Consider the following 27,766-nt stretch of genomic DNA (forward strand, 5'->3'; position numbering starts at 1 on the left):
CAGAGCAATAGATATCCCATGTAACATTGTTTGGGAGGAGGGAGAAGAGTTGTGGGAAGGTTTGAAGGAGGGAAAGATTGAGGGAAAAGCAGTAATTGGATTATGCAGTGGTGGATCATTCTTCACAACTCAAATCTGATTAAATCAACAGTGTTTTGTTTATTTTAGGGCGCACCTGTTTCCTCGCTTGTGTGCGTGTGAATGTGCAGGTGTGTTTGTATGTTACCTGTGTTTATCCACGTGCCTTTGTGTGCACTTCAGGTTTTGTTGCCCTTTTAGTGATTGTCAGCGTTACAGTCCAACAGTGGGTTGGGGGGTTGGTGGGGAGAGATTGCAGTTTCAAACACTGCTTTCACACGGATGCAGAAACGTCAGAATCCGTTCAGCAGTGGAAGCAATTTCAGTCTGTTTTTTAAGACTTTCTTTCCCCGTGCATTTGATCTCTGACATTTGTCTAATCTATCATGCTCTCCAGTTACTGTGCATAGCTGCTCCCCAGCTGAGTTTGTTGTTTTCGCTCCCAGGGGATTTCTAATGAAGGATAGTTATTAGCCGTTTCCATATTGAATAATTCCAATGGTTTTACTGAAAGGCTTATTTACATACGGTTATACGATTGCTATAACCTTATTGCTTTCTCTTCGTTGATCTCAGCTATATAGACTCTGTGCAGTTGTGCTCTGGGATGGAGCTCGCTCCCCGTGAGGGAGGCGCTCGCATTCATTTGAATCCAATTAAAATAATTTTCTCACACATTTTCGACAAGGAAAAACATCAAAAACACAACTAATGACTGACATGCACAAAGGAACAAACCCAGCACTGAAATGAAAGTAAATTTACTTTTGATCTGATCAAAGCATCATTGGCGACCACATTTTGATGCTCGGTTCTTGACAAGCCGCTTCTTACAGCCCGTTGCCAGCTTTTTAATCTAACCAGAACTAATAGACATTTAATTCAACCAGGATTGCAGCATTTTCTGGAGTCCATTTGTATGTAATAAGTGGAAGGAAACTATAGAGATATAGCTTGCAAAATGAAAAACTCCGTTTTGCTGTGGTTAGCTTGGTTAACATTTTGAAAATGTGTAGTGACCCTTTGCACCGAAATCTGTGTGGGTGGATTCAATTTCATCTTCTACTGTGGATTTCCACCTGGTTATTGAGGATTTGTAGTTGGAGAGAGAGAGCACTGCCATACAGTTAACTGCTGGTGAAGAGCTCCTTTTATTTATTAGTCTTATCTAAACAAGAGCTGTTGAGTTGTTTGTTTTAGTAAACTTTGCTAAACTACTGACTCAAGGAGAGTACAATGCAGGGTCTCTCAACATGCTGATAGCTGCATGTTTATTTGTTTTGAGGAGACGAGGAAAGAACATCGGCTTCAGGTATTCACTTCAGTGTCTTCCTGTCTTCGGGGCATCGTAATGTGTGGATCTCCTGTATTCAGGAAGTGCGAGCATTTCTGAACTCAGAAGATTGTGGCTAATATATTTTGCTTATATTCAAAAGAAAACATCCTCCTTTATTTTGTTGGCGTGTTGGGCGCTGGCATCTCTTGTGTGTATGCGAGTTTGTGTGTGCATCATAATATATCATCATTGCTGAACTGCCAATTAAATAAAAGAATCACCACTCACTTATCCTGGATATGGCTCGCAAATGACGTACTTAATTTGCAACCAATGCAGAAATTGAGCCAGTTAGAATTGGCAGCTACCAGGCGGGAATGCCTACAATTTGCCCATAAACTGAATATATCCCACGACTGGCATTTTAGAGTCTTGCTGATTTGTAGGCAAATGTTACAGTATCACTGTTTATGTGAAGGTCTTGAGGGATGTGCGTTCTCTGAGGTCAATTTGCTCTCTCACAATTTGACGCACATCCCAGTATTAACTGTTCCCCAAATTGAGAATAATCCACAGTTGCTGGGTTAGCAGGCTTGTGTTCACAGGAGCCTGTGTTGGGTTTCCTCTGGCTTGCACAAAGAGATCATTGGTTTCAGTGTAATTTGTTCAGGAATGGTTATTGCTTTACTGCTTCAGCCTCAACTGACAAGGTTGTCAGTGCTGTATAGGCTCAAGCTACGTGCGTCAGCTGTTCTCTTCAGGCAGGTCAAGGGAGTGTACATCCATTTTTTATGGATTGAAATCCATGAGTAGATTTATTTGTTTTGTGCCTAGAAAATAAAACGGCTTCTAGCATTTTGGAAAGGTTTCATTTTACAATAGATTTTTTTTTCATTTTTGTTTACCCGTATCTACTGTTCCGGGCCTCATGCACATATGTTTCACAAAAGGAGCTCCTATCTCAGTGATAACTGACTGACTCCACTTTGCAGAAGAGCATCTGTTTTCCCTAAATATATACACCAACACACTAGGTGTCCAAACCGGCTGCACCTCCCAGTCTTCCTATCTATTTAAAGTGGTTAGCATGCTCGCTTCGCAAGCGAGAACACCCGTGTTTGAGTATTGGGTAGGTTGAAACCTTAGACAAATTTCTTTGCTCCACACATCTATGTTTACCTAGCAATAAATAGAACCTGGTTTGGTCACTCAATCCACAACCATTTCTGGGACACTCCTCTGCGCAATTGGGTGCCGTATTTCGCACATAAAATACACTGTCAATTCACTTTACAATATATTCTGTGAAAGGCTTTGGGACGTCTCCATGATGTGATAAAGCATTATATTATATGCAAGTATTATTAGTAAAGAAAAGGTGATTTAGAAACAAACAGATGAATTATCCTAATAAGCTTTGCATTTCTTGCAGTGCCTCTCATGTCGAGAGAATCTCATGAAATTCTCATGCAATTGGCTGTCACTTCGCCGACAAAATATAAATTCAATTCACTTTACAGTATATACTGCGAAGCACTTGGAGACACTTCAACTCAACTACGTGATAAGGTGCTACATCGCATGCAGATTATTATATTACTTGGTACATATTTAAGAGGGTGGGGGGGAGGAACACTGATCAGTCCTGTCCAGTGACAGAGACAGTGTCCGTTTTGGTGCTGAAAGGAATTTCCCTGGACATGTCGCACAGCAGTTAACTCTCCTTCTCTTGGCCCCCACCCATGGCTTAATGAGCAATGGGTGACTCTGAATCATGCAGAAGAAGGATAGTTATGATTCAATTTCTGATCTTTGCTGAGTTAGGCAATAATAGGAATATGAATGAATGCATTTCAGTACATCTTTCAGCTTTAAGTCCGAACTGCTAGAGCTTCATATTTGTACATCAAAAGAACAGCTGCCAGAGTTCCTCTATCTTGGCAGGATATTTTTGGCTGTTTTGGAACATATCAAACAAAATCCTAGAATTGGTGATTAATGCGATACAATTTTATTTGCTGAGTATTTCATTGAAGTAATCTCGTGGGCAGAGTGTAGGCGCATAAGATGTATAGCCCAATGTGTTTTGTCCTCCCTCCACTTTTCCTCTATGGAATATTTTGATCAGATAATGCATTTTATGGTGCAATTTGTACTCTACATGTTACGTTAGTGCCAATCGCCCAACCCTACCGACCAGCCCGCTCCCTTCACTCAGTGAACACTGGCCTGCTTCATGTCCCCCACCAACAGTGGGTCAGCTTTGTCATTCTACTCCTGATTCCTGGAACTCCATCCTGGTTGCAGCTCTTCGTCTCTCCACCCTCTTCAGCTCCCCCCTCTTCTCTCCTCTCCACCGCTCCCCCCTCTTCTCTCCTCTCCACCGCTCCCCCCATCCACCGGCTTCGGTGTCCAATCAACTGTGTAAAGCACTGTGAGACTTCCTCCTGATGTGAAGGATGCTATATAGGTGTAAATTGTATTATTTAAATCAATAAAATGTGGTGCAAAAAAATTAGGGTGTTGGCTGCTTGGCAGACAGTAGCACTGGGAACATTGACTGGTTTTCGCCTCTAAACCAAGAGCATTGGGGTTAAATGCAGCACACCAAGTGTTGCCCTGGCAGGGTGGGCTGATGCAATACATACCTCCAGTCTGTGGGGCCTCTACTATCTATTTCTCTGTTCTCTGTGCTGTTCTAGGCTCTGTGCAGCACCATAGGAGGTCTTTCCGTCGTGAAGGGTGCTATACAAGTATCATTTGTTGTTGTTTTTACCCGAGTTTCGGGGAAGGCGTGGAGTGGATGCCAGGAACCGCTTCTCTGTTGCCTTCTCGCTCCTGTTATCCCACCTCAAAAAGAATGCTGATGAGAGTAATGCAGACCGATGTGTAAATTACCTGTGGGCAATTGGCTGCCATGTTTTGCTCAAAAAATACTGTGAAGCGCCTTGAAACGTCTCAACGATGTGATAAGCGCTCTGAGACACTACCTTGCATGGGGACTCTATATAAGTGCAAGTTATTGTTGTTGTTGATAGGAGGCTATATTGAATGCAAGGATTATTATTATTAAAATGAGGAAAGGGGAGTGGGAGAGGGAGTATTACAAAATAACTACAAAGAGAACAAATATGCAGGATATTTCATTTTATTGAATGAACTTATTTTATTCTCTGTCTCTCGTCATCCCTCTGTAAATTTTCACTTCAGGTTCATGAAGTTGAGAAGTCTGAATTTGTCCAATAATCACATGGGAGAGTTTCCTCTCGCTCTCTGTGATATTCCAACGCTTTCGGAGCTCAACCTTTCCTGCAACGCCCTCCGATCGATCCCACCGGCAGTCGGCAACATGAATAAGTAAGTAGCCGCGTTGAGAGCAGAGTCTGTCTCGGAATAGCAGAGCCCGCAGAAAAGCGACAGAACAGCTGATGTTAACTCTTGTGTTTTAACTCACTCTTTCTCTCTTCTTCTGAAATGCAGCTTGCAGACTTTTTTGCTGGACGGCAACTCCCTGCAGTTTCTCGCCCCAGAGCTGGCAAATCTGCAGCAGCTGACGTACCTGAGCCTGTCCTTTAACCAATTCACACACATTCCAGCCGTGCTGGAGAAACTAACCACTGTGGAGAAGCTGTGCATGTCCGGCAATGGCCTGGAGACCCTGAGCCTGCAGAAGGTGGGCAGGATGCCACACATCAAACAAGTAGATTTAAGGTAGATAATAATGTAGGTATTTGTACAAAATTCAATGCGGGGGAGGGAAGAGATGTAAATGAGTTGGTTCACAATGAAGCAATTCTCTCGTCACAACTAACAAGATCACAAGAGTGATTTGGGTGAAAAAGGCCTTTTGGCTAATTTCTCATCCTTTTTTGGAGTATTTCCACCCCACCCCACATCCTCCCATCAGGGCATTAAGCTGTTTCTCTTGTGAGCACTCCCTCATGGCCTGAACCACCATTCCTGCTGTTGACTGCCCTCTGAGCAAAGAAATGCTTCCTGGTGTCTGTCCTGAACTTACTCTTTCAATTCTGAACCAGTACCCTCTTGTCTTACTGAAAGAATTGCTGTTTGAAAGAGCGAGCACAGACACAATGAGTCTTGTTCTGAGCTATAAATTCTATGCGCAATAGTGTACATTATTTTACACTATTGCGCAGGTCCACAGTAAAGATCTTGTGCAGAATCCCTTACTTGTACATCTCCAGATTTTGAGGGCTAGGTATGTGTTTCTTTATTACAAGTCATATTGGAAATGTTGTTGATTTTTATATTTAGACTCAATTGCATCACCAAGCTGGATACTGCGGATATGGATATCTTGCCATATGTTACGCATCTAGATCTGCGGGACAACAAATTGACTGACCTTGATGCCTCTGTGTTTGGCAACATTGAGGTTTTGCACTGTGAACGAAATCAACTGTCCAGCCTTAAAGTCAGTGGGTATCTGCTGAAGAATCTATTTGCTGCTACAAATAGTAAGTCTGGAGTCTCACCTTCCTTATTAGTTTATGTTTGTACTCTATTTGCTCCTTTTCTGTCATCTTACCTTTTGAGCGCTTTGGGATGTCCTCCCAACGTGAACGGCGTTGTACAAATGTATTGTTTGGAGGCTAAGGAGGGGCGAGGTGACCTCCTTCAAGTCCTGCCTCAAGACCTTCCTCTTCGACCATGCCATCGGCCACCCCCCTTCCCCTCCCCTTCCTTCTCCCCCCCTGATCCCAGCTCGGGTCTGAAATGCTGTTCACTGTCCAGCGCCTTGGGACGTTCTCCCGACATGCAAGGTGCTATACAAATGTAATCTTGTTCTTGTTGTTGTTTGTTGAGAACACATTGGCCTGGCCATTGATTGAAAGAAAATTGACTAGAAAAGGGGAAAACTCTCACCTAACTCAGTTTAGGATGCTAACTCGGGGAATGGAGTTGAATGGAAATATTTTGCGCCTGGAAAGTCAATCAGTTTAAACAAATTAATTAATTTGACTTTAGTTAGATTTGGCAAGCAGTAATTAACATGAGCAGGAAAGCCACAAGTCAGACTCATGCTGTGGAATTAGACTGGAATGGGTGGTGCTGTGGTTCCTCAGCACCTAGTGATATAATTTGTGAGCGGAGGTGGTGAGCCAGGGAAAACTAGAGAAATGATGGACAATCTTTTTGGGTCGGCAGCAAACTGCTATAAATCACGAAATATTCAGCCAAGAAAAACCTGGAAACACAGTACTGATGGAATTCGGACTTACCTAGACTCGTGCAAGTGTTGGGGGCGGTGGGGGGCACTTCTTGACGGCACCTTGGACCAGAACTGATCCACGACCGTAGTTTGACTGGCAGTGAACTAGAGGAATAGCCGCTACACTACTGTGCACTTTATGGTGACCAGGCCAGAGTGGTGCATTCGGAGGCCTAATAAGTGTTCACCCATAGCAGACACACTACCCTGCGTGGAGGGCGCTATAAAAGTGCAAGTTGTTGTTGTTGTAGGAGTTGCACCGCTCACAGAGAAGCAGAGACATTGGGGGAATAATGTCCTTCAATGAAAACCCGCCAACAGATATAAAACTTGTGGCAGATGTTCCTTTTACACTATTGCTAGACGCTGTCTAAAAACTGAATTGTACTTTCATTCTTTCAGGCCTTGTGTACATTGATGTTTATCCAGTCCCCAACAACCTTACCTTCATGGATGTATCAAGGTAGGTAATTGTCAACTGTTGGCTTGTCAATATGCAAGTTAGGTAAAAAACGATGATGTAATCAATGGTGACACAAAGGATGGCAGGACAATAACCAGGGCCACAGACATCATCTTTGAACATCTGAATGCTAGAGGAATTATTTCTTCCCACAGAATAGTGGATATGCAAAATAGCCTCCAGCAAAAGAGGTTGAGTCGATTAACTTCTTCAAAAGCTATTAGGTTAAGAGCAGTGGAGTGGGACTAGTTAGATAGCTCTTTCAAAGAGCCGGCACAGGCATGGTGGGTCGAATGGCCTCTTTCTCTGCTGTAAGATTCTATGATTCCATGATTCTATGGAAAGGGAGTTGGATGAGGATTTGGTTGGGAATGGGATGAGATCAAACTGAAGGAATGTTTCACAGGACACTGTATTTCCTCTTCTGCTGGGCTGGGCAAGAGGTAGCAGTTCTGGGCTTAATATTGAAGAAGTGAGGATGGATGAATGCCGAAGATTATTTTGTTTGATTGTCTTTGAGAGTATTTATACGGGATGTTTCACTCTGGAGATGAAATGGGTGGAGCAGAGCTATTTGTAAGTAATGGGCTGAGTTGGCTTTTCTCGCTTTGTGGTTGCTTATGATCTTGCTATGTATAGGAATGTAACATTTTGGTCACGTTTCCTATGTAGGAACCGACTGGACCTCTTACCCGATTGGGTTTGTGACAGTAAAAAGCTGGAAGTCTTGGATGTGGGCCACAATCGGATCTGCGAGCTGCCTGGAAAGTAAGTAACTGAGCTTGTGTTTGGTGTCTGCAGTGGCAGGCAATACTCAGCAAGAACGCCCCCCCCCCCCCACCATGGTCTGCTGATGAATCCTGACTTACTTGCTGCGACTGACTGGCCAAGAAATTTATTGTTTGAATTGAGGCTGCACTAATGCACTAATGTTAAAATCAGCAATTGGCTGAACCTTGACAGCAGCCCATTTAATCATTAGGTTGGTGATGTTGCTAAAAAGCCAAACTTGGAACAGAAACATTTTACAGCAAAGGCTTTGGGCTTCTGCTTCTGGGTGACAAACAACAGAGGAATACCTTGGTAGTCTGAGATTTTAATAGAGATTCAGATATAGAAATTCTTTGACCTGTATCTCATCTTTCCAGCGCCTTGGGATGTCCTCATGATGTGAAAGGTGCAATGTATTTGTAAATTTGTTGTTTAAAAATACCCCACTCTATTGTCCTTTACAGTGTCAGGCTGTTGTTTAATTGAATCGATCTGGTGTCCTAACCCTACTTGGCAACCTGTTCCAGTTGTTAATTACTCTCTGTGTAAAATAAATACTTCCTGGTGTCTGTCCTGGAGTTGTCTTTTGCAACCATCAATCTGCCCTATTGTCCAGTTGTCTTGGATCTGAGAGTATAGTTTAGTGTGCATATTCTCAATCCCATTCAGCTTCCAATACTTCTGGGAGATTCTCTTCTCCTTTCCTTCACCTCTCCATTTCCCTGCCCCCACCGCCACCACTTCCTGAGACATCTCTTGAAGAGCTCTAGCTTATCTAGTCATGTCTAGAAGTTGGGCTCTGGTTTGAATGTTGCTTTTTTTAAAAAATGAATATTTTAAAAAATATTGTATGGTTTCCGTATTCCAGTTTCCAAAGAATTATGATAAACCTGGGATCTGTGGACAAGATTGCGTGTATTTGTAGAGGATATTGGAGTTTTCATTATTTGAAGTTGCCTGTCATCAATGGTATTATGACAACCGAAATCACAAAAAACAGTTTTATGCCTTACTCTGAAATATAAAACCTCTTTCATGTGAATCCCACCATAGAATTGATACCCACTACATCTGAGTGAATTGTACAGCACTAGTGTAATCCCAGGGTTTAGGCAACCCTGTAACCTGGGAGAGCAAAGCACAATTATTTGATTCTTTCACAAGGAGCACAACCTATGTGTCCTGGATGAAAGTATTTGTGAAAATGAAAGGGCTGCAAGGAAGTGCTTTGTAAGAGTCATAGAAAATTCAGCACAAAGGAGAGTCCATTTGGCTTGTGGCATCTATTCCACTGGACCTCTAATTCCATTTCTCCTCTGTTAGGAGGAATATTTGATAGAAAAAGGACACTACATTGCCTTTATTAATAAATTGAGTTTTGGTGTTTGGTGCTATCGCACATTAAATTGCATTTGTATTTGGTTGCCTATAGTTGCATCCTCCTAACGTTAAAGATGCCATATCAATTCAATTTGTTGTTGTGCAACTAATTAATGTGCATGCTTAATGACATTGGCCTGCTGATGTGTTATATGTGTTACAGTGACTAGCAGGGTTGCTTGTGGTTAATCCGATTGAACAGTCAAGACAGATGTTGGGAAGCCCATAGAGTGATGTTTGTAATATGATGATGGTTGGAAGGACAGAGGTTAACTGAGGGGATGATTCCAGACATTTAACAATACATCGCAAAAGTGGGGACCAGATGGCAGACACATTGCAATTGTTTTTATTTTATTTATATAATATATATGATGGATGACAGGATAGTAATGAGTTTTTTGTAGATATGAAATTTGATCGACGTTCAAGGAAACCATCTTCCTGGAACCAGTTTCCATATAATTTATATTTAACTGCGTGAAAGCTTGTTATCTGTGACTGTGGTACAGCCATGTGATTGCATCTCAAATGTGTTATTCTTCTTTATGTCGAGACAAGGCCTAAAAAAACTCCAGAAAAAGTACTGATTGTACACTGGTGCAGTGCAGAAATGCTTTTTAAAAGTTTTATTCTTGTCACCAAAAAAAGATTGTGACTTATATGAAAGTATTTTGTTTGCCTACAAAATACACGTATACAGATTCAGTAACCACAAAAGCTTCATTTAAAACAGGGTGCCCAACTTGTAGAAATGACAAGATAAACTAAGGTTCCTCAACATAGTCACTACACTTTACAATGAATCCTGTGAAGCATTTTCAGATGTCGTTCTGACGCAAGAGGCTCTATATCAAATGCAGGATTCTTATTATTATTTACGATCTCTTAAAATATAACCTTGATTTTGGCAGCTTACTTAACTGTAATAATGCAAGTTCTGCTGATGGCTCATGCTCGCAAGCTTAACCCATTTTTCATTTCAGCTTCTGATTGACCCACTATGGATTTCTATTACTCCCTGATTTAATTTCAGATCTCCAACATGAACAGTTTTAATCATATTACTGATGGTGCCAGATCATTATTTGTGTGTGTTTTGCAACACAAGCAATCGGTTTAAGCGGATACAAAGACAGTTTGCAGATGTCATGCCTGCTGCCTTTGTGCTTGCTGAAATTTCTCACATTCTTAGCCTTAAGACAACTTACCTTTAAGATTGCAAGATTGTGCAGAAATTTCAAAAGCTCTTAAATTTGTTCTTAATTTGGAAGCTGTTTTATTTCCCGCAGGCCTTTTTAAGAACTCCATAAGCTCAAGCACTTCCAATTGAAGACTGATTTTAATAATTTTCAAGTGTGTTGCATGATCTTAAAAAAACAATGTTCTCATGGCTAACACTGTGAAGCTCTCTCATCTCTGGTCTGTTTGTTACAGCTGGAGACTGAGGGTGTATTTCTGTGAGTTTCTCCACACTCAGTAGAGCAGCTCAGGACAGCTCAAAGTACTTTTGTGCCGAGGAGCAGAGGACTCAGTGTTGTATGTTTCCTTTCAAAGGTTGTTCTGTAACGGGAGCTTGCGCAAACTACTGGCAGGTCACAACCAACTCCGGAAACTTCCGGAACGACTTGAGCGGACGCAGGTGGAGGTCCTCGACATCCAGCACAATCAATTAACCGAGTTGCCCTCTAACCTTTTCCTGAAAGCTGACGGGTAATTGAGACGTTTCCTAACGATGCTGTTTCTATTATTATTATTCACATCCGTAAAATGAATTCATAGTATCGGAAAAAGTGACCTTCGTCTGCCTTAGAAGCATGTCTTGCTGTCCTTTTGACTTGACAAACTATCATACATTGGTGCAGAAAGACTGCCCTTTATTCTACTTTGTGGCCAATTTTGATAGCTGGACAGAACATTGAGAACCAAATTAAACCACAGGAGATGTTAGCCGGGACAGGCACAATTATCCCAACGCTTGAGCATCAAATATCGTGCTACCCACGGATATGCTCTGAGCTAACCGTGTAGGTGCTTGGCTGCCTTTCTCTATAAGCAAAAGAAAAATGTATGTCCAGCATTGCTAATGCTTCCAGTGTGCAAGAGGCAGGATCATTCCCTCCAAAACAATTCCATGAATGTCATTTCCCTCCTCCAATAGTGATCCCAAATGAGCAGATCAGGTCCAGCTGTTAAATGTGTGCTGTTAACTATAGATTTTACAAAACCTGCTGACAATTAGAAATGTGACCTTATTTTTTGTCATCTTCCTCTAACAGCTTGCGATGTCTGAACGTTTCAGCAAATAAATTAGAAATGCTTCCTCCCTCCTGCCTGTCTGAGGAGAGCCACAGTGTACTACAAGAGCTGTATCTCAGCAATAATTCTCTCACGGATAAATGTGTGCCACTACTGACCGGTCACACTTATCTTAAAGTCCTGCACCTCGCTTACAACCGGCTCCAGAGCTTTCCAGCCAGGTAAGATGGCCTTTTCAAACACATCCTCTTCGTAACTCTCTACCGGACGTTTGTTGGGGAAAGCTGCTTTTCTACAGTTCTGTTGGTGATTCCTGCAAAGGGAGTTTGCATTGCTAACTGATGTGACAATCACTGTGAGCACTGATTGCCACAATGGAGAGTTGACAAATGAAGAGTATGAGGAAGGTTGTGGCTTGTAAGATGCGATTGCACTGAGTGGTGCTGGACGCAGTACACAAGTGCTTTGTAAGACACCTCTTATTGACTTGAACTCTATTTGATCTGCACATGGTTGACTCTTGCTGAATACCTAGCATATTCACAGATGCAGAAATCTGGTTAACGCCCCATCACCGCCACCATTTTTTCTCCTCATCCTTGACTAACCAGCGCTTAGGGACGTCCTCCTGTTGTGAAAGGCCCGATACAAATGCAACCTGTTATTGTTGTCCTTCTTCCAGGCAACAACAATCCTTCTGCTTTTACATCAGCATCTGTAGTTTCCATGTGGTGGTTTGTGTGAAACTCTCTCGCTTCACTTTTTCAGTAAAATGGCAAAGCTGGAAGAGTTGGAAGAAATGGATCTCAGCGGGAACAAACTGAAGGCCATTCCTACCACTATCATGAACTGCAGGCGTCTGCACACAGTCATTGCACATTCCAACTGTATCGAAGTCTTTCCTGAAGTCATGCAGCTCTTAGAAATTAAGGTACCAAAGAAAAGCTATCCGGAAAGCACACTATCTCCAGAAACCAAATCCTCATTCAATATATTGTCACAAAATATATGAGGGTGACATGGTTTGGTTAACGACCTCCTGACAAATAGATTGTGGATGATTTGTTGTTATGAAGGCCAGTCAGTCTATCTAACACTGATTTATCCTGTAAATTCAGAGGTTGGTGTGACTAGCAATCACCCAGCGGCCAAGCCAAAATAATATGTATGCTGTACGGTCTCTGTGTTAACCAGTCAATGTGGGTGGGTTTAATTTGGGTATGTTTGCAAGTTTCGCTGAAATTTGTGGCTGCTATAATTTTCTTACCTTCATTTTTACCTCCCCCCCCCCCCCCCCCCCCAACCCCCGCAGGAGAGTTATCTGACCACGCCTGTTTTGTGCACTGCTGTTTTTGCTTTCCAGTTTAGACGGATGTGAAAGAAAGAAAAAATCAGTTTGGGCCCCGTCAGTGCAGCAATGCAGGCTTGCAGCAAACATACTCTTACATGTCTACACTTCCCTGTCTAACAGTTTATACACTATAAACTGAGGCAGCTCAATTCTATCTGCCCTTCCAGGTACTGAGCCTGGATTATGATGCCAGGTCTCAGTATAATGAATTTTGACAACCAAACCGTGTCACAAGTTGTACATTTAAACATCAGTTCCTGCATCCCCAGTAACCAAGTGATTAACCAAGCTTTGTTACTGGAGCAAGCTTGTTGAGCTGTGTTTTTAATGCGTTGCATATTTAAAAGTTTAAAAAAACCTATGTTCATTGCTAATGGCTCATAATATTATAGACTTTTGCAGGGTAAAGCTTTTTTTTGGACAAACTCCTCCATAATCTCTGTATCCAGCAATATTAACCTCAGTTGATGCAGATGTAGGTCAGCACATTGGATTAGACACAGAGCTTTGCATATTCCGAATGAAATAAAACCAGCTGTTGTTTAAAAAAAAACATTATTTTTTGATAAATCAGGAAAACCATTAATCGTGTCATGTTTCATTGGAATGGGATATCCGTTTAAACAAAGAAATGCTGTTTGGGTGGGGGGGGAAATTCAATGTAAGGTCAGATTTATGATGGTGGTTGTTTTGCTATCTTTTCCAACAAGAAGTGTTTTATTTTAATTTCTGTGTTTATTTTAATTTTGCAAAGGACTTTTGTCTAATCCTCCCCAGGCTAAGCCACGCTTCTGGTTGCAAAGTGCATATTGTGGGGTCAGGACTTACTATCAGTCCAGCTGCTACTGGAGTAGTTGTGTAGAAGATAGCTATGGAAAGGTCATGATAGGATGGCACTGCCCCTGTGATAGGTGGTCATTTCTCTATGGGATTTCTTACTAAAGAAATAAAGTGGAGCTTTTAACGCTAACCCAAGCAGTGGGAGCTCCGAAAGCAGATTGCATTGGGTTAAAGATCCCCGCAGATCGGCCGGTATGACGCAGCTCCCATTTTCTTCTTAAAGAATCCTATTAAGGAATCGGCGCATATTAGATAGCAACAACTTGTATTTATGTGGGGTCCTTCACCCAGGAAAGCATTTCGGAACCCGATATTGAGAACCCTGTTCTGGATTCGGGGGGGTTGCAGGGAAGGGAAAGAAAGTAAGTAAAATCAATCAAAAGCTTGAACTGAAAGGAGCACTAACAGATCTTACATAACTCTTGAGTATGGACACACGATGCCGATGAGCTGGAAGCCAGCCCAATCCATAGTGCCTGTTTGCTTGTTTCCACAGTGCGTTGACCTGAGCTGTAATGAGCTGAACGAGATCACGTTGCCCGAAAATCTGCCACTGAAACTACAGGAACTAGACCTGACTGGAAACCCCAGGCTAGTTCTGGATCACAAAACTCTGGAGCTGCTGAAGTAAGCAATTGCATTTCCCACTTAACACTGCTTTAGCCCAAATCTTGTTCTCTTCCTTTAGCCTGAGGGTAGTGTTGCCTTTGAACTCACCAGCGATTCTTACTTTGATTAATCTAATAAGAGTTCTTTGAAGTAACTGAGAGAACTGAGGAAGATAATGTTGATAATAATGAAGATATGGATGTGGTACACATTGATTCTCAGAAGGTTTTTGATAATAACGCTTTTGATAACCATGCGGCTTTTGTGGGACACTGCTGAGCGCAATTGGCTGCCATGTTTCGCCCACAAAATAAACCTCAGAAAACAGCTGCAGAAAATCTTAAGGATTTTAATGAAGTATCTTAACATTCATTGGAATCGATCCCTGGTATCACTTCACTTCCTGTTGTTAAAATAATAATCCTTACATTTGGTATTCCACCTTTCACGTCAGGATCTCTCAAAGCACTTCACAGGATTTACTTTAAAGTGCAGTTATTGTGTATTTTATAGGCGAACGCAGCAGCCAATTTGTGCACAGCAATATTCCACAAAGTGAATGACCAATTATTACTTGTTTTGGTTGGCAAACTTAATTAGTATTGATTGAAATGCACAGAGTTCTTGGGAAAGAGTTACCTCCTGAACGCTGACTCAAGCTGCATAGTTGGAGACTTAGGAACAAGCTGTCTGTTTAGCAGCAGTTCCTGTGTGTTATGGAAATAAAATAAAAACGTATAGATTTTTTAAAAATGCAATTCTTTTTGTGACTTGTTGTATAACAATGTTCATTTGTTACATGCAACCAATCTTTGAAGGAAAAGTGCTTAGCAAATATGACAAGCATCTAGAATGAAATGTATTTCACTGTTAACAGTTTATGTGGCATTATGCATAATAATCAGAATGATTTGATGCCCCTGACTCTGTAACAAAAAAAGTGTGCATTAATATCAAATCGTTCACTTCAATATAATAATAATGATAATCCTTGCATTTGATATAGCGCTTTTCACGTCGGGAGGACGTTCCAAAGCGCTTCACAGAACACACTGTAAAGTGAATTGACTGTATATTTGTGGGCCAACGCGGCAGCCAATTGCGCACAGCAATGTCCCACAAACAGTCGTAGATTGAAAATGACCAATTATATTATTGTTTTTGATTTTGGAGGGATTATTATTAGGCGTGTGGAGTAAGGAAACTTGCCCAAGGTTTCGCCCTCTGCCTGGAATTGAACTCAGGTCTCTCGCTTGCAAAGCGAGTGCTCTAACCACTGAGCTACAGGACTCTCATACAGCTTTCCATGAATATATTACTGAATAATTAAAATACTGTTTGCATTATTATAGCTCTGCCAAAACATTTCTTTGTGTAAAGTGTAGTGGCTGTGTATTCGTAGGCAAAAGCGACAGCCAAGTTGTGTACAGCAATACCCCATAAGCAGCCATGAGGTGACTGACCAATTTCATCTGAGGCATTGTTGGCCAGAAAACCAGGAGAAACTCCCTTCTCTTTGGACCTTAGTTTAATGTCATCAAACTGCATGTCTGACAGTTTACTGCTCCCAACTGCATTGGAGTGTCAGCCTAGGCTATGAGATCAAATTCCTGATGTGGGGCTTGGCCTTCTGTCTCTGAGGTGAGAATCCTACCACTGCGCCAGGCTGACACTAAATAAATCAAACATTTGTTATAATGATGCAGAATATTTGGCTGTTTTTAATATTGCCTGCACCAATGCACTTTGCCCTTAAGAGACCCCATTACATGTTGGGGAACGTCTGAGGTTTTACACTGTGCAGAGTAAGCTGATCTCAGCCAGGGCAGCTGTAGAGAGATGGTATAATTGGCTTTAATACCCCAGGTTAAGGAGAGGAAAATCAGCCATGGTTCCCCTCTTCCTGCAGCTTCCTTCTGATTCCTGTTCCTAATCTCCATCCAGTGATAGAGCAGTGTGTGCGTGTAGATGTTGGTTGAGGACATTGTTTGTCCTCGGCTGTGGCGTCCCCTAGTGTCGAACAGCCTGCCTGACGCTCATTACCAAGGATGAAGCATGAATAATGAAACCTTGGCTGAAGGACCTTAGGCAGTAATTCGCCCACAACATATACCGTCAATTCACTTTACACTGTGTTCTGTGAAGAGCTTTGAGACATCTCAACGACATGGCAAGGCGCTATGTCAAATGTAAGGATTATTTATTTAACATAATTAATTTCTCTTTGTTTTTATCCCAGTAACATCCGTTGCTTCAAGATAGACCAGTCGGCCACATCCTTTGCAGTTGGTGAGGCGTCTGGTGCCCCAGCTGTGTGGAGTCATGGATACACAGAAGCCTCAGGAGTGAAAAACAGGTATGTTGCGTTTAAGGAATTAAAACGCACATCTTCTGTCTCGTCAGAATTTCTCACGTGAAAATTGGCTGGAGATATTTGTACATTGAATACTGGAAAGTCACATTTTGTTTGTCATGAGCTGGTGGAAGATTGTTCCCTTTGTTTCTGCGGTTGCTGGGATGCAGAAATAACTGACACGTTACATCTATATGAGATTCCTGTGTCTCCAGAAGTAAAGAGCTAGTGCTTTAATGGATCCTTGGAAATTGAAAGGCTTCTTTATCCTCCACTGAAACAAGTTTACAGAGGGATTGAAAAGGAGAAACGAGAGTCGCTTCAGAAAAGGAATATTCAAAGGAATTCAAGCTGCAGAATAGATTTTTGTTCACCACAGTCATTTCTAAATGGACTGCTTCAAACCTAATGGAATTATTTGAGTCACAGCGCAGGGCCTCAGCGACTGCAAAAAAAACAGGAACAGTGCTGTGGGCCAGGGTGAGGTGGGCTGAGGTGAGGTGGGTTCAGGGTGAGGAAGACTGGAGTGACTGTATGGACCCCCGTAACAACACCAGACAGGTTTTTGAATACTAAGATAATTCAGTGTAATTAGATGGTGAAATTGATGTGTGGCGGCATCTTCAGCGGATGGAAAGGGAAAGGCCAGGTGGACTAATGATCCATTCCTGCCTGTATCTCTTTACTGTTTCACTACTTTTAATAGTCGGCTGCTTTGAAGAAATTGAAAGTGTAATCAAACATGGAGCCAAACACAGCCTTTCCTAAAATTTGCTAAAGCTGCATTGGGGAGGTCATAACCAGGGACACAAGTATAGATAACAACAAAGGGATCTAAAAGCGAATATAGGAGGAGCTACTTTCCGGCAGAGGATAGTGAGATTGTGGAACTCACTGCCTGAAGCAGTGGTTGGAGTAGATAGTGTAGATGCATTCAATAGGAAGATAGATATATGCATGCGGGAGAGAAGAATAGAAGGGTATGGGAGGGAGTAAGGAGTGGATGGTGACTCTTGTGGAGTATAAATACTGACAAGCAGTTTGTTCAGTAAAGTTGTAACAGTGGAGTGCAGTTTGAAAAAGTGCATGTGTTTCTGTTAAACTAAATTGTGTAATATTCAGCGGGGGGGTGGGGGCTATGGTTTAAAACTCTTATGTATTTACTAAATCAAACACCAAAATAAATGTACGTTCTTTTGATAATAGCTATGATTTTTTTTAAATGACTGAATAATTAATTTTAATTCCAGGTTGTGTGTAGCCGCCTTATCGGTGAATAACTTCTGTGACAACAGAGAGGCTTTGTACGGAGTATTTGACGGTGATCGGAATGTGGAGGTGCCCTACCTCCTGCAGTGCACCATGAGCGACGTGTTGGCAGAGGAATTGCAGAAGTCAAAGACCGACGAGGAATACATGACCAACACCTTCCTGGTCATGCAGAGGTGAGCAAACTCGTAAAGAAATTAGCACGCAGTGCACTTGCCCTGGTGGTAGCCATGGCCTTGCAATTACTTTGACTGATGATGTATTAGAAGGCGGAGGTTGCGAGGTGCCCAATAATCCTAGCCCGTCTTTCTCCCTCCTGGTTTCCTGGCCAACAATCCCCCAAATAAAATCGGTCACTCACTCCATGGCTGTTTGTGGGACACTGCTGTGCACAATTGGCTGCTGCGTTTGGCCCATAAAATAAACAGTCAAGCCTCTTTACAGTATAGGATAGATACAGGTAAACTATTTCCTCTGGTGGGGATTCCAGAACAAGAGGGCATAATCTTAAAATTATAGCTAGGCCATTTATGAGTGAAATTAGGAGGCAGTTTTTCACCCAAAAGGTAGTGAAAATCTGGAATTCTCTCCCCCAAAATGTTGTGGGTGCTGGATCCATTCACATCTTCAAGACTGAGGTGGATAGATATTTGTTAGGTCAGGATATTAAGGGATATGGGGCAAAGGCGGGTAACTAGAGTTGAGTTGCATATCAGCCATGATCTTATCAAATGGCGGAACAGGCTCGAGGGGCTGAATAGCCTATGCCTGTTTCTATGTTTCTATATCCTGTGAAGTGCTCTGAGATGTCTCGACGATGTGAAAGGCGCTATATATCAAATCCAAGGATTATTATTATTATGATCACTACAGAAAACTGGCTGCCTTTAGCAATGTGAGTCGCACTTGAGATCTGGTCACCCCTGTACACTCAGCGTGTGTCATGTCACGTCAGCACCATGATGACACATGTCTGAGCGCACAAAAAGCGCTCAACCCATTCCCTGTTCCCTAAGTACCATCCCATCTCCAACCCCTCTTTCCTCCGTAAGGTACTGGAACAAGTTGTTGCTTCCCAGCTTCGCTCTTTTGTCTCCCTGCATGAACCCCTCCGATCTGGATTCTGTGCTGACCATTGTACAGAGACTACCCTGGTCAGAGTTACAAAATGACATTCTCTCCGTCTGTGACCAGTCTCCCTCTGCCTTTTTCTAGTTGAATGTCAACAGTCTGCCCGGCTCGCATCAGCGCCTTCTCACCTCAGGTGCTAACAGCATCAATCTACAGAGATAAATCCACACTCCGCCTCGTGGAGCAAGTGCACAAACTCAGTGTCTTGAACGACACTCAACTGTAATTGAGTAATCAACTGTAATCTCCGAAACATTGCCCTTCTCCACCATTACCTCTCCCCTCAGGCCCTGAGAGCCTCATTCTTGCTTTTATTATGACTATGACTATGCCAACTGCTGCTCGCCGGGCTTCCCAACACTTCCCTCCACAAGATACAAATTATTCAGAACTCTGCAGCTTTTGTCCTCCCCTATACCAGGCTTTGTGAGCCTATCAACCCTACCCTCACCCAGCTCACTATCAACCCTACCCTCACCCAGCTCACTATCAACCCTACCCTCACCCAGCTCACTATCAACCCTACCCTCACCCAGCTCACTATCAACCTTACCCTCACCCAGCTCACTATCAATCTTACCCTCACTCAGCTCACTATCAACCTTACTTTATCAACCTTGTGGAGTCCTGTAGCTCAGTGGTTAGAGCACTCGCTTTGCAAGCGAGAGACCTGAGTTCAATTCCAGACAGGGCGAAACCTTGGGCAAGTTTCCTTACTCCACACACCTAATAATAATCCCTCCAAAACCAAAAACAATAATAAATTGGTCATTTTCAATCTACGACTGTTTGTGGGACATTGCTGTGTGCAATTGGCTGCCACGTTCGCCCACAAATATACAGTCAATTCATTTTACAGCATGTTCTGTGAAGCGCTTTGGAATGTCCTCCCGACGTGAAAAGCGCTATATCAAATGCAAGGATTATTATTATTATTATTACCTTCACCCAGCTCACTATCAACCCTACCCTCACTGGCTCCCCATTCTCCAGAGGATTGAGTTCAAGATCCTTGTCCTTACTTTTAAATTCATCCACGATCTTGCCTCACCCTACTTCTGCGACCTACTAAACCCCTTCCAACTCACCCGCTAAGTGATTTTGTACCTGTCTGTAACTCCTCGCTACGACATCCCAGCAGCTATCTGGACAGCTCATTCCATTCTTTATTCATGTTTTTTAAAAAAAAGTAAAGGCAGCAATTGAAGCAAGTTCTAAGTGTGCACTCAAAGAAGGAAAAAAATATTTTATATGCTCAGGCACTTGAATCTCTGAGTAGTGAAAGTTGGCTAGTCAATTGTTACTCTGATTGAGTGCATGTTCCTGGCAGCTTTCCCAGGGTATTTTGACTTCACCAAATGAAGTTTCAGATTGGTCAACAGCACCATGGCAATTTTTAATATCTAGCATAAAACCTTGGGATCCTTCAGCGCAGCTTCAATAATGAAAATGCCTGTGTACATTTGAGCTAAAACGAGAATACGAAGGAACATTTGACAAACTTAGACCTTTCAATTTGCCCTGTGCTATTCCAGCTTATTCCAGTTCCAAGCTCATGTAATGCACAGGACATCTGCAGTTGTATTTGAGTTGAGCTACAATCATTCGATTGTACAATCAAAACCTACAATCCGTGACCCCATCTCCCCCACTCTCGCCCGACTCCACTGGCTCCCTATCCTTCAGAGGATCCAGTTCAAGATCCTGGTCCTCACATACAAAGCCCTCCATGGCCTCGCCGCACCCTACCTCTGCGACCTCCTAATCCCCTACCAACCCGCCCGTTCTTTCCGCTTAGCCGGTTCTGGCCTGCTCCATGTCCCCCGACCCACCCGCCCCACCATTGGCGGGAGAGCCTTCAGCCACTCTGCCCCCAACCTCTGGAATTCCATGCCCCAATCACTCCGCCTCGCCCCTTCCTTAGCCTCCTTCAAGTCCCGCCTCAAGACCCTCCTCTTCGACCGACCATGCCATTGGCCATACCCCTTCCCCTTCCCTCTTTTTTCCCCCCCCTGACCCTAGCTCGGGTCTGAAATGCTGTGCACTGTCCAGGGCCTTGGGACATCCGCCCAACGCCCAACTATACAAATGTAATCTTGTCGTTGTTGACCCGGTAAAGACTTCAGGAGTCTTTCTCTGCCATAATGAAATAACAGTTTCCAGGATTTGTGTTTGTTCGGAGAAGAACCAACAAGCAGATGTTAATTGCTGTTCACCTTTCACTGTTATCCATGTTGTTAATGGAAGATATTAAACTATGTAGGTGAATAGTGGGTATTGTATAAAAGTACCTGCAAATATCAAATCCGGAAGGTATCGATGTTTCACAGTCGCCCAGAACTCTGCTCGGATACCAATCTCGTAACTGACTTCTGAAATGTTGGATTCAGCTAAAGGAAGCTCCCAGCAGGAGATTGCTGTTTGAGTGGACCTCTGGCATGTGGGAGTGAAAATCAGCTCTGGATACCTGCAGGATTCAATGTTTGTGAATCCTGGAAATTCCCCCGAGTGTTAAAAGCCAGATATGAGATTTGCCAATTCCAGTGGATGTTGATTTGTCAGAACGTAACATTGTGCAATATTGTTGAATTATTAAATTAAACTTCAATTTCAAAGTCAAATTAAAGAATTCTTTAACTCTCTGAGACTTCTTGCAGTTTTTAAAGAGAAACGATTCACAAATTAACACTAAATTTAAGTGTCAAAGATGCAGCGAAACACCTTGTGGTAACGTAGAACATCACAGATGGTTTGCATTCAGACTCCTGATCTCTGAAATTCTATCTTAGCCTTAGCCTGTAAGACAGTCTTACAATTTTTAAGATTGTGCAGAATTCTAGAGAATTCTTAAATTTAGAGTTAATTGTACGCCGGTTCTGTTCAAGAACTGCAGAAAACTGACTTCCAAATTAATAATAATCCTTGCGTTTGGGCCTTATCACGTCGTTCAGAAGTCTCAAAGCGCTTTACGGAATATACTGTAAAGTGAATTGACTGTATATTTTGTGAGCAAAATTAAAGCTTAGTTTAAGAATTTTAAACAATGTTGCACAATGTTAAATTTTATGATAAAATACTCTTACAGGCTAAGAATGGGTGGATTGGCCTTGACTAGAAACCACTGAAGCCAGATATTTCACGAAGAAAGACCACGGTTTTAAAATCTGCACCTATATCTGTGGATCTTGTTGTGTATTATATCTTGTATTTATTATTTAAAAACAGATTATTTCCAACCCTTAACCATTCACTGACCGCTCTCTTTGCCGTTTAGGTATTCTGACACTAATTTTCTTTTTGTAAATCTTTTTAGGAAACTTGGAACTGCTGGACAGAAGCTGGGCGGCTCCGCTGTGCTTTGCCACATTAAACATGATCCCATGGATCCCTCTGGTTGTTTCACACTGACCGCAGCCAATGTTGGGAAGTGCCAAGCTATCCTGTGCAGAGATGGCAAACCCCTGCCTCTTTCAAAGCTGTATACTGTGCGCTGTGAAGAAGAACTGCAGCGGATTAAACGTCACAAAGCCATGGTCACTGAGGTAAAATAACCAGTAATTGTTGCCCCATGAAATTAATTTGTACTATGGACCAATTGCCAAATGGCCAAATTTCTAATGAATTTATTTGACATCCTTTAATGCTATGGGTTAACTATTAGATCATATATTCCTTATGGGCACATCTTGTAATAACTCTCATGTGACTAGATTTTAAAATGTGCCTCCTGTGTGTACAAATTAAAGGATGAAAGATACAGCAGGTATAACCGAGCTGATTTCTGTGTTTTCATACAAGAGTATTTCATTTCAGGAATGAATCTAGGAAATTTTCACACTTGACTTGCCACTTGTTGTTATTGAGGCTAGGAGGCTGGACTGATGTTTTGATGGGGAGGGCTGTTGGGAGGGTGTTCTGGATGGATGAGACCAAATGGGCTGGAGGGCCTTCCTCAACCAAACCGTCTGCTGTAAGGAAGGGTGCAATGAGATGCCTCATCGTACCAGGCACTGTTAAAAATCGAAGTTCTTCTAAAAGTCCTGTTTGATTGTGTGTGTTACAGGACAATAAAGTCAATGGGGTGACAGATTCCACGAGGATCTTGGGCTACACGTTCCTCCATCCCTACGTTGTTCCTCGGCCTCACGTTCAGTCCGTCACCCTCACGCCGCAAGACGAATTCTTCATCCTGGGCAGCAAGGGTCTGTGGGACAGTATCTCCTATGTGGAAGCTGTGGAGTCCGTGAGGAATGTGCCTGACGCTCTGGCTGCTGCCAAGAAGCTGTGTAGTCTGGCCCAGAGCTACGGCTGCAACGACAGCATCAGTGCGGTGGTGGTGCAGCTCAATGTCAGCGAAGACTGCTTTTGCCTTTGCGATATGAATGGTGTCCCGCCTCCAAGTCCAGGCATTTTCCCTCCTTCAGTGAGCGAGGTGATAAAGGACCGGCCCACGGATACTCTGGGGATGCCATCTTCCAGCAGCGGGGTGGCCTCGGAGATCAGCAGTGAAATCTCCACCTCGGAAATGAGCAGCGAAGTGGGCTCCACGGCCTCCGACGAGCCCCCCCAGGTGACGCTGGCTGAGGGGGGATCGGTGTTTCACGGCGAGCAGCGCTGCATGCTGCACCCCGTGTGCCTGACCAACTCCTTCCAGCGCCAGCTCTCCAGCGCCACTTTCTCTAGCGCCTTCTCGGACAACGGGCTGGACAGCGAGGATGAGGAGCCCATCGAGGGCGTCTTTTCCAACGGGAGCCGAGTGGAGGTGGAGGCCGACATCCACTGCACCCGGGCCAAGCAGACGGAGAAGATGGTGCTGCACTCGGCCTCCGAAACCTGCGACGAGGGGATCGTCATCAGCGCCAACGAGGACGAGAGCTCGGAGAAGGCGGTGCTGAAGGCCCACGAGGAAAGCGACAGCCAGCAAGCGGAGGCCTCTGCCACGGGAACCATCGGACGCAGGCGGGGAAACGGATCTGTTGCCCCACCAGAGAAGAGCCACAATTTAATCGAGGTGGCGGCAGATCCCCCCCTGAAGAAGGGCGGAGGCTACTTCGCTGCCCCCGCCCAGCCGGACCCTGACGACCAGTTCATAATCCCACCAGAACTAGAGGAGGAAGTGAAGGAGATAATGAAACAGCATCAGGAGCAGCAGCAGAGACAGTATCAGCTGGAGCAGCTCCCAGATTGCTATGATACACCTCTATGACCAGGAGCGAAACTATTATTTTCACTGACCTTGAGCCTTAGGAGCTCAAAGCATCTTACTTTTCAACAGAGACTGGACAGGTTTTGTGAGATCTCGTCCCCGTTCCTAATCTTTCTCCCCGTCTCACTTTACCCCGCTCCTCCCCAGTTACACACACTGACATGAGCAGCCATTCTTTGTGAGTTTTTTTTAAAAAGAAATCATCACTTTGTTCTGTTGTTACTGATTTAACCGTTTTAAGAACTAAATAATGGATTAGTATCAGTTTTGCTAGAGCATATCATTTCTGTAAGACAATGGTTTAGTGTATCGCGTGGAGAGGCAGATTTTTCTTAAACCATCGAGCATTCGTTAGAAAACAGAGAAGCATAAGTATTAAGAATGATTGATTGTAGTTCATGATATAAATGTGGTCTTGCTAAAATCATGGCTTTTTTTCCAAAAAAAAGCGACTGTCATAGAGATTTGTAGACATTAAAGACTAACTCCTAGGAGTTGCAAACTCATTAATGTGACCTAGTCACTGATATTTACTAATCTTCTCTGAGAGAACAGCTGATTTCAGAAATTATTGTAAATAGTTTGAATGTTGTATAATGATGAGAGTCAACACAAAGTTCCCGAGCAGTCTTTATCTGGAAAAGCATTTAAAAGGTTTTATTTTCCTTGTCGTCTTCAAGAAGTTGATGAGTGATGGGATTACTCAGTGTGAAAACTGCCTGGCTATGGTTTGTTCAAGGACTGTTTTTTTGTCAGCTGGCCTGTTGTCACACTTGAATTTCTCTCTTCATGTCTTCTGCTGCTCAACAGCATGACTGTGTCGATGTTATCACCAGGAAACAAAAAAAATTATATTACAAAGGATACACGAGCAGATATGTTAATACAATTTTGTTTAAAATAAATCTACAATTTAAACAAACCTGCGTGTTTGGTTTTCATGAGAAGTAAAACTCTAAAGGTTTTTATTTTTGAGTTTTGGTTTGCAAAACCAAACGTTCTTAACCTGGCATAATTAGGAGATAGGATAAGGCTTTATGTTATTTCTTTCGGACGAGATATTCCTTCGGACTGAGGTCTGTTCAGGCAATCATTAAAGATGCCATTCCTCTATTCAAAAAGGGAAGAGTTTCTCCTAGTGTCCTGGGCCAACAATCCCCAAATAAAATTGATCACTCAGTCCATGGCTGTTTGTGGAACATGACTGTGCGCAACTGGCTTGCCATGTTATGCCAACAAATACACTATCAAATCACTTTACAGTATATTCACAAAGTGCTTTGAGGGGTCCCGATGATATGATAAGACGCTGTATCAAATGCAAGAATTATTTTAATTTTATTATGGTAGCACTCAGATATCGTTTACAATAACAACAACAAGATTTAGACTGCACACTTTAGATATAGTTTCAATCCAGTTCAGACTGATAAAATAAAGAATTATACTTGCATTTGATAGAGCGTTCTTTCACGCTGGAAAGACGTCTCAAAGTGCTTCCATAGGATTTACCGTAATGTATAGTCACTATATTTTGTAGTCAAACAGCTGCATTTCATCTCTTGAAGACACTTATCCCTGCTGTCCTACAGTTTGAAGGATGTTTGTTTATTTCCAGTACATTACCTGTGTCTCCTCGTGTGTACCCAGATAGTGAGCAGCATTCGGCTATTTAACTGTGGTGTGGGAAGCAGGGTGGTTGTGTCACACTGAAGTCTTATATTCATACTGCGCGTCTTGTATTGAACCATATCAAGAATATGAAGATGTTTCAGAAAATAATGAATGTTGTTATCCTTAATTACCATTCCATCTCCAACCTCCTTTTCCTCTCCAAGGTAGTGGAACGAGTTGTTGCTCTCCAGCTTTGCTCTTTCCTTTCCCAGAACTCTTTGGATGAACCTCTCCAATCTGGATTCCGAGTTGCCCGGAGTACCGAGAACTGCTTTAGCCAATGTCACAAATGACATTCTTTCTACCTGTGACCAGGCTCTCTCTGCCTCCTGGTCCTTTTTGACCTCTCTGCCGCCTTTGATACTGTTGACCATTCTTTTCCACCACCTTTTCTCTCAACAACAACAAATTACATTTGTATAGCGCTTTTAATGTTGGTAGGATGTCCCAAGGGGCATGACAGTTAGGGATTTGGACTGGAGCTGGGGAATCTCAGCTCAACCTTCAAATGGTTTAATTCTTACCTCTCCCATCGTCTCCACTTAATATCTGTCAAAGGCTTCTCCTCCAGCGCAGCACTGTCATATGCGACAAATCTCAGGGCTCCATCCTCAGTCCTCTATTTAATCTTTACATGCTCCCACTTGGTAATGTCATCCACGTGCTTGGGATTAGCTTCCACATGTATTCAAACATCTCTTGCTCTGCCCTTGATTCCAAGACCACTGCTGTCCTGACATATTGCCTGTCAAGTCCTGAATGAAAGTTAACTTTCTCCAGTTGAATGCCAAAAAGACAGAAGCTCTTCTAATTAACTCCCATCAGTGCCTTTTCACCTCAGGTGTTGACAGCATCAATCTTCACAGATGCACACTCCATCTCACGGTGTCTTGTGCGACTCTCAATTGTCTTTTAAACCCCACATCCGCGCCTTGACCCGTTCAGCTTTTTCCAAAGTCCACAACATAGTTGAGGGTCAAACAAGATCCCAGGGTTCTGGCTTAGTAAGGTGGAGTGCGCATCCTTGGATAGTGATGCTGTCAGCGCCTGAGGTGCGGAGGCGCAAACGGGAACCAATCAGGAGAGCCTCAGCCTTGCTGACTTTCAACTGAAGCAAGTTAGCTCTCATCCAGGACTTAATGTCTGACAGACATTCTGTCAGGACAGCAGTGGTCCTGGAGTCAAGAGTGGAGGCAAAGAGAGTTGGGTGTCATCTGCATACATATGGAAGGAGGGGACCAAGGACAGATCCCTGAGGAACGCAGCACAAGACGCAATTGGCTAGAGGAGAAACCGTTTGTGTAGCTGAAGTGGAGACAGTGTGAGAGGGAGGATCTGAACCATTCAAGGACAGAGCCTGGAAAGTTGAGGTGAGAGGAGAGGCGGTGGAGGAGGATAGAGTGGTCAATTGAATCAAAGGCAGCAGTGGTCAAGGAAGACGAGGAGGCAGAGGTTGCAGATGGACAGAATATCATTTGTCAAGAGGGAGCGTCTCAAGACGTCATTTTTGACAGGCCGTTCGGTCATCCTCCCATCTTATCTCCTTGCTCTTCACCTCTCAGATCCAATCCCCAGCTCAGGTGCAAACCCTTGACTGCCCAGCCCCTTGGGCCAACTTCCCAATGTGAAAATGCGATATAAACACAATTTGGTGATGTTCATTTGAAAAGAACTCTGGTAAACCATTGCTATAATTGCTTTTGTTTATCAATGGAATCCATTGGGTAGATCTGGAAGGATGTGTTTGAGCTGATGGTTTAGGAGAATTTCCAATCTGAAAAAAAAATCCTGGAGTGAAATATCACTTAATAAGTACTGTAGCGACTTTGTTAGCTGCTAACTTATGGACTAGACTGCCACCTAGTGCAGTCAA

At 43.1% G+C, this 27,766-nt stretch overlaps 1 protein-coding gene across 1 annotated transcript in view; it reads left to right on the forward strand.

The window, feature by feature from the left end:
• LOC103179960 (PH domain leucine-rich repeat-containing protein phosphatase 1) overlaps positions 1 to 25,141 on the forward strand; it is a 119,099-nt gene extending 93,958 nt beyond the window's left edge. Inside the window, exons 5-17 of the mRNA XM_007895524.2 lie at positions 4,565 to 4,711; positions 4,835 to 5,065; positions 5,630 to 5,832; positions 6,990 to 7,050; positions 7,723 to 7,818; positions 10,759 to 10,914; positions 11,481 to 11,681; positions 12,229 to 12,391; positions 14,148 to 14,278; positions 16,500 to 16,616; positions 17,864 to 18,058; positions 22,327 to 22,555; positions 23,077 to 25,141. Of these exons, the coding sequence (XP_007893715.2) occupies positions 4,565 to 4,711; positions 4,835 to 5,065; positions 5,630 to 5,832; positions 6,990 to 7,050; positions 7,723 to 7,818; positions 10,759 to 10,914; positions 11,481 to 11,681; positions 12,229 to 12,391; positions 14,148 to 14,278; positions 16,500 to 16,616; positions 17,864 to 18,058; positions 22,327 to 22,555; positions 23,077 to 24,219 (3,073 nt within the window). The 3' untranslated portion in view covers positions 24,220 to 25,141. The remainder of the gene's footprint in view (positions 1 to 4,564; positions 4,712 to 4,834; positions 5,066 to 5,629; positions 5,833 to 6,989; positions 7,051 to 7,722; positions 7,819 to 10,758; positions 10,915 to 11,480; positions 11,682 to 12,228; positions 12,392 to 14,147; positions 14,279 to 16,499; positions 16,617 to 17,863; positions 18,059 to 22,326; positions 22,556 to 23,076) is intronic.
• The last annotated feature ends 2,625 nt before the right edge of the window (positions 25,142 to 27,766 follow it).

The sequence above is a fragment of the Callorhinchus milii genome, unplaced genomic scaffold, assembly GCF_018977255.1.
Source record: "Callorhinchus milii isolate IMCB2004 unplaced genomic scaffold, IMCB_Cmil_1.0 Scaffold2, whole genome shotgun sequence".
In the NCBI taxonomy this organism is placed as follows: domain Eukaryota; kingdom Metazoa; phylum Chordata; class Chondrichthyes; order Chimaeriformes; family Callorhinchidae; genus Callorhinchus; species Callorhinchus milii.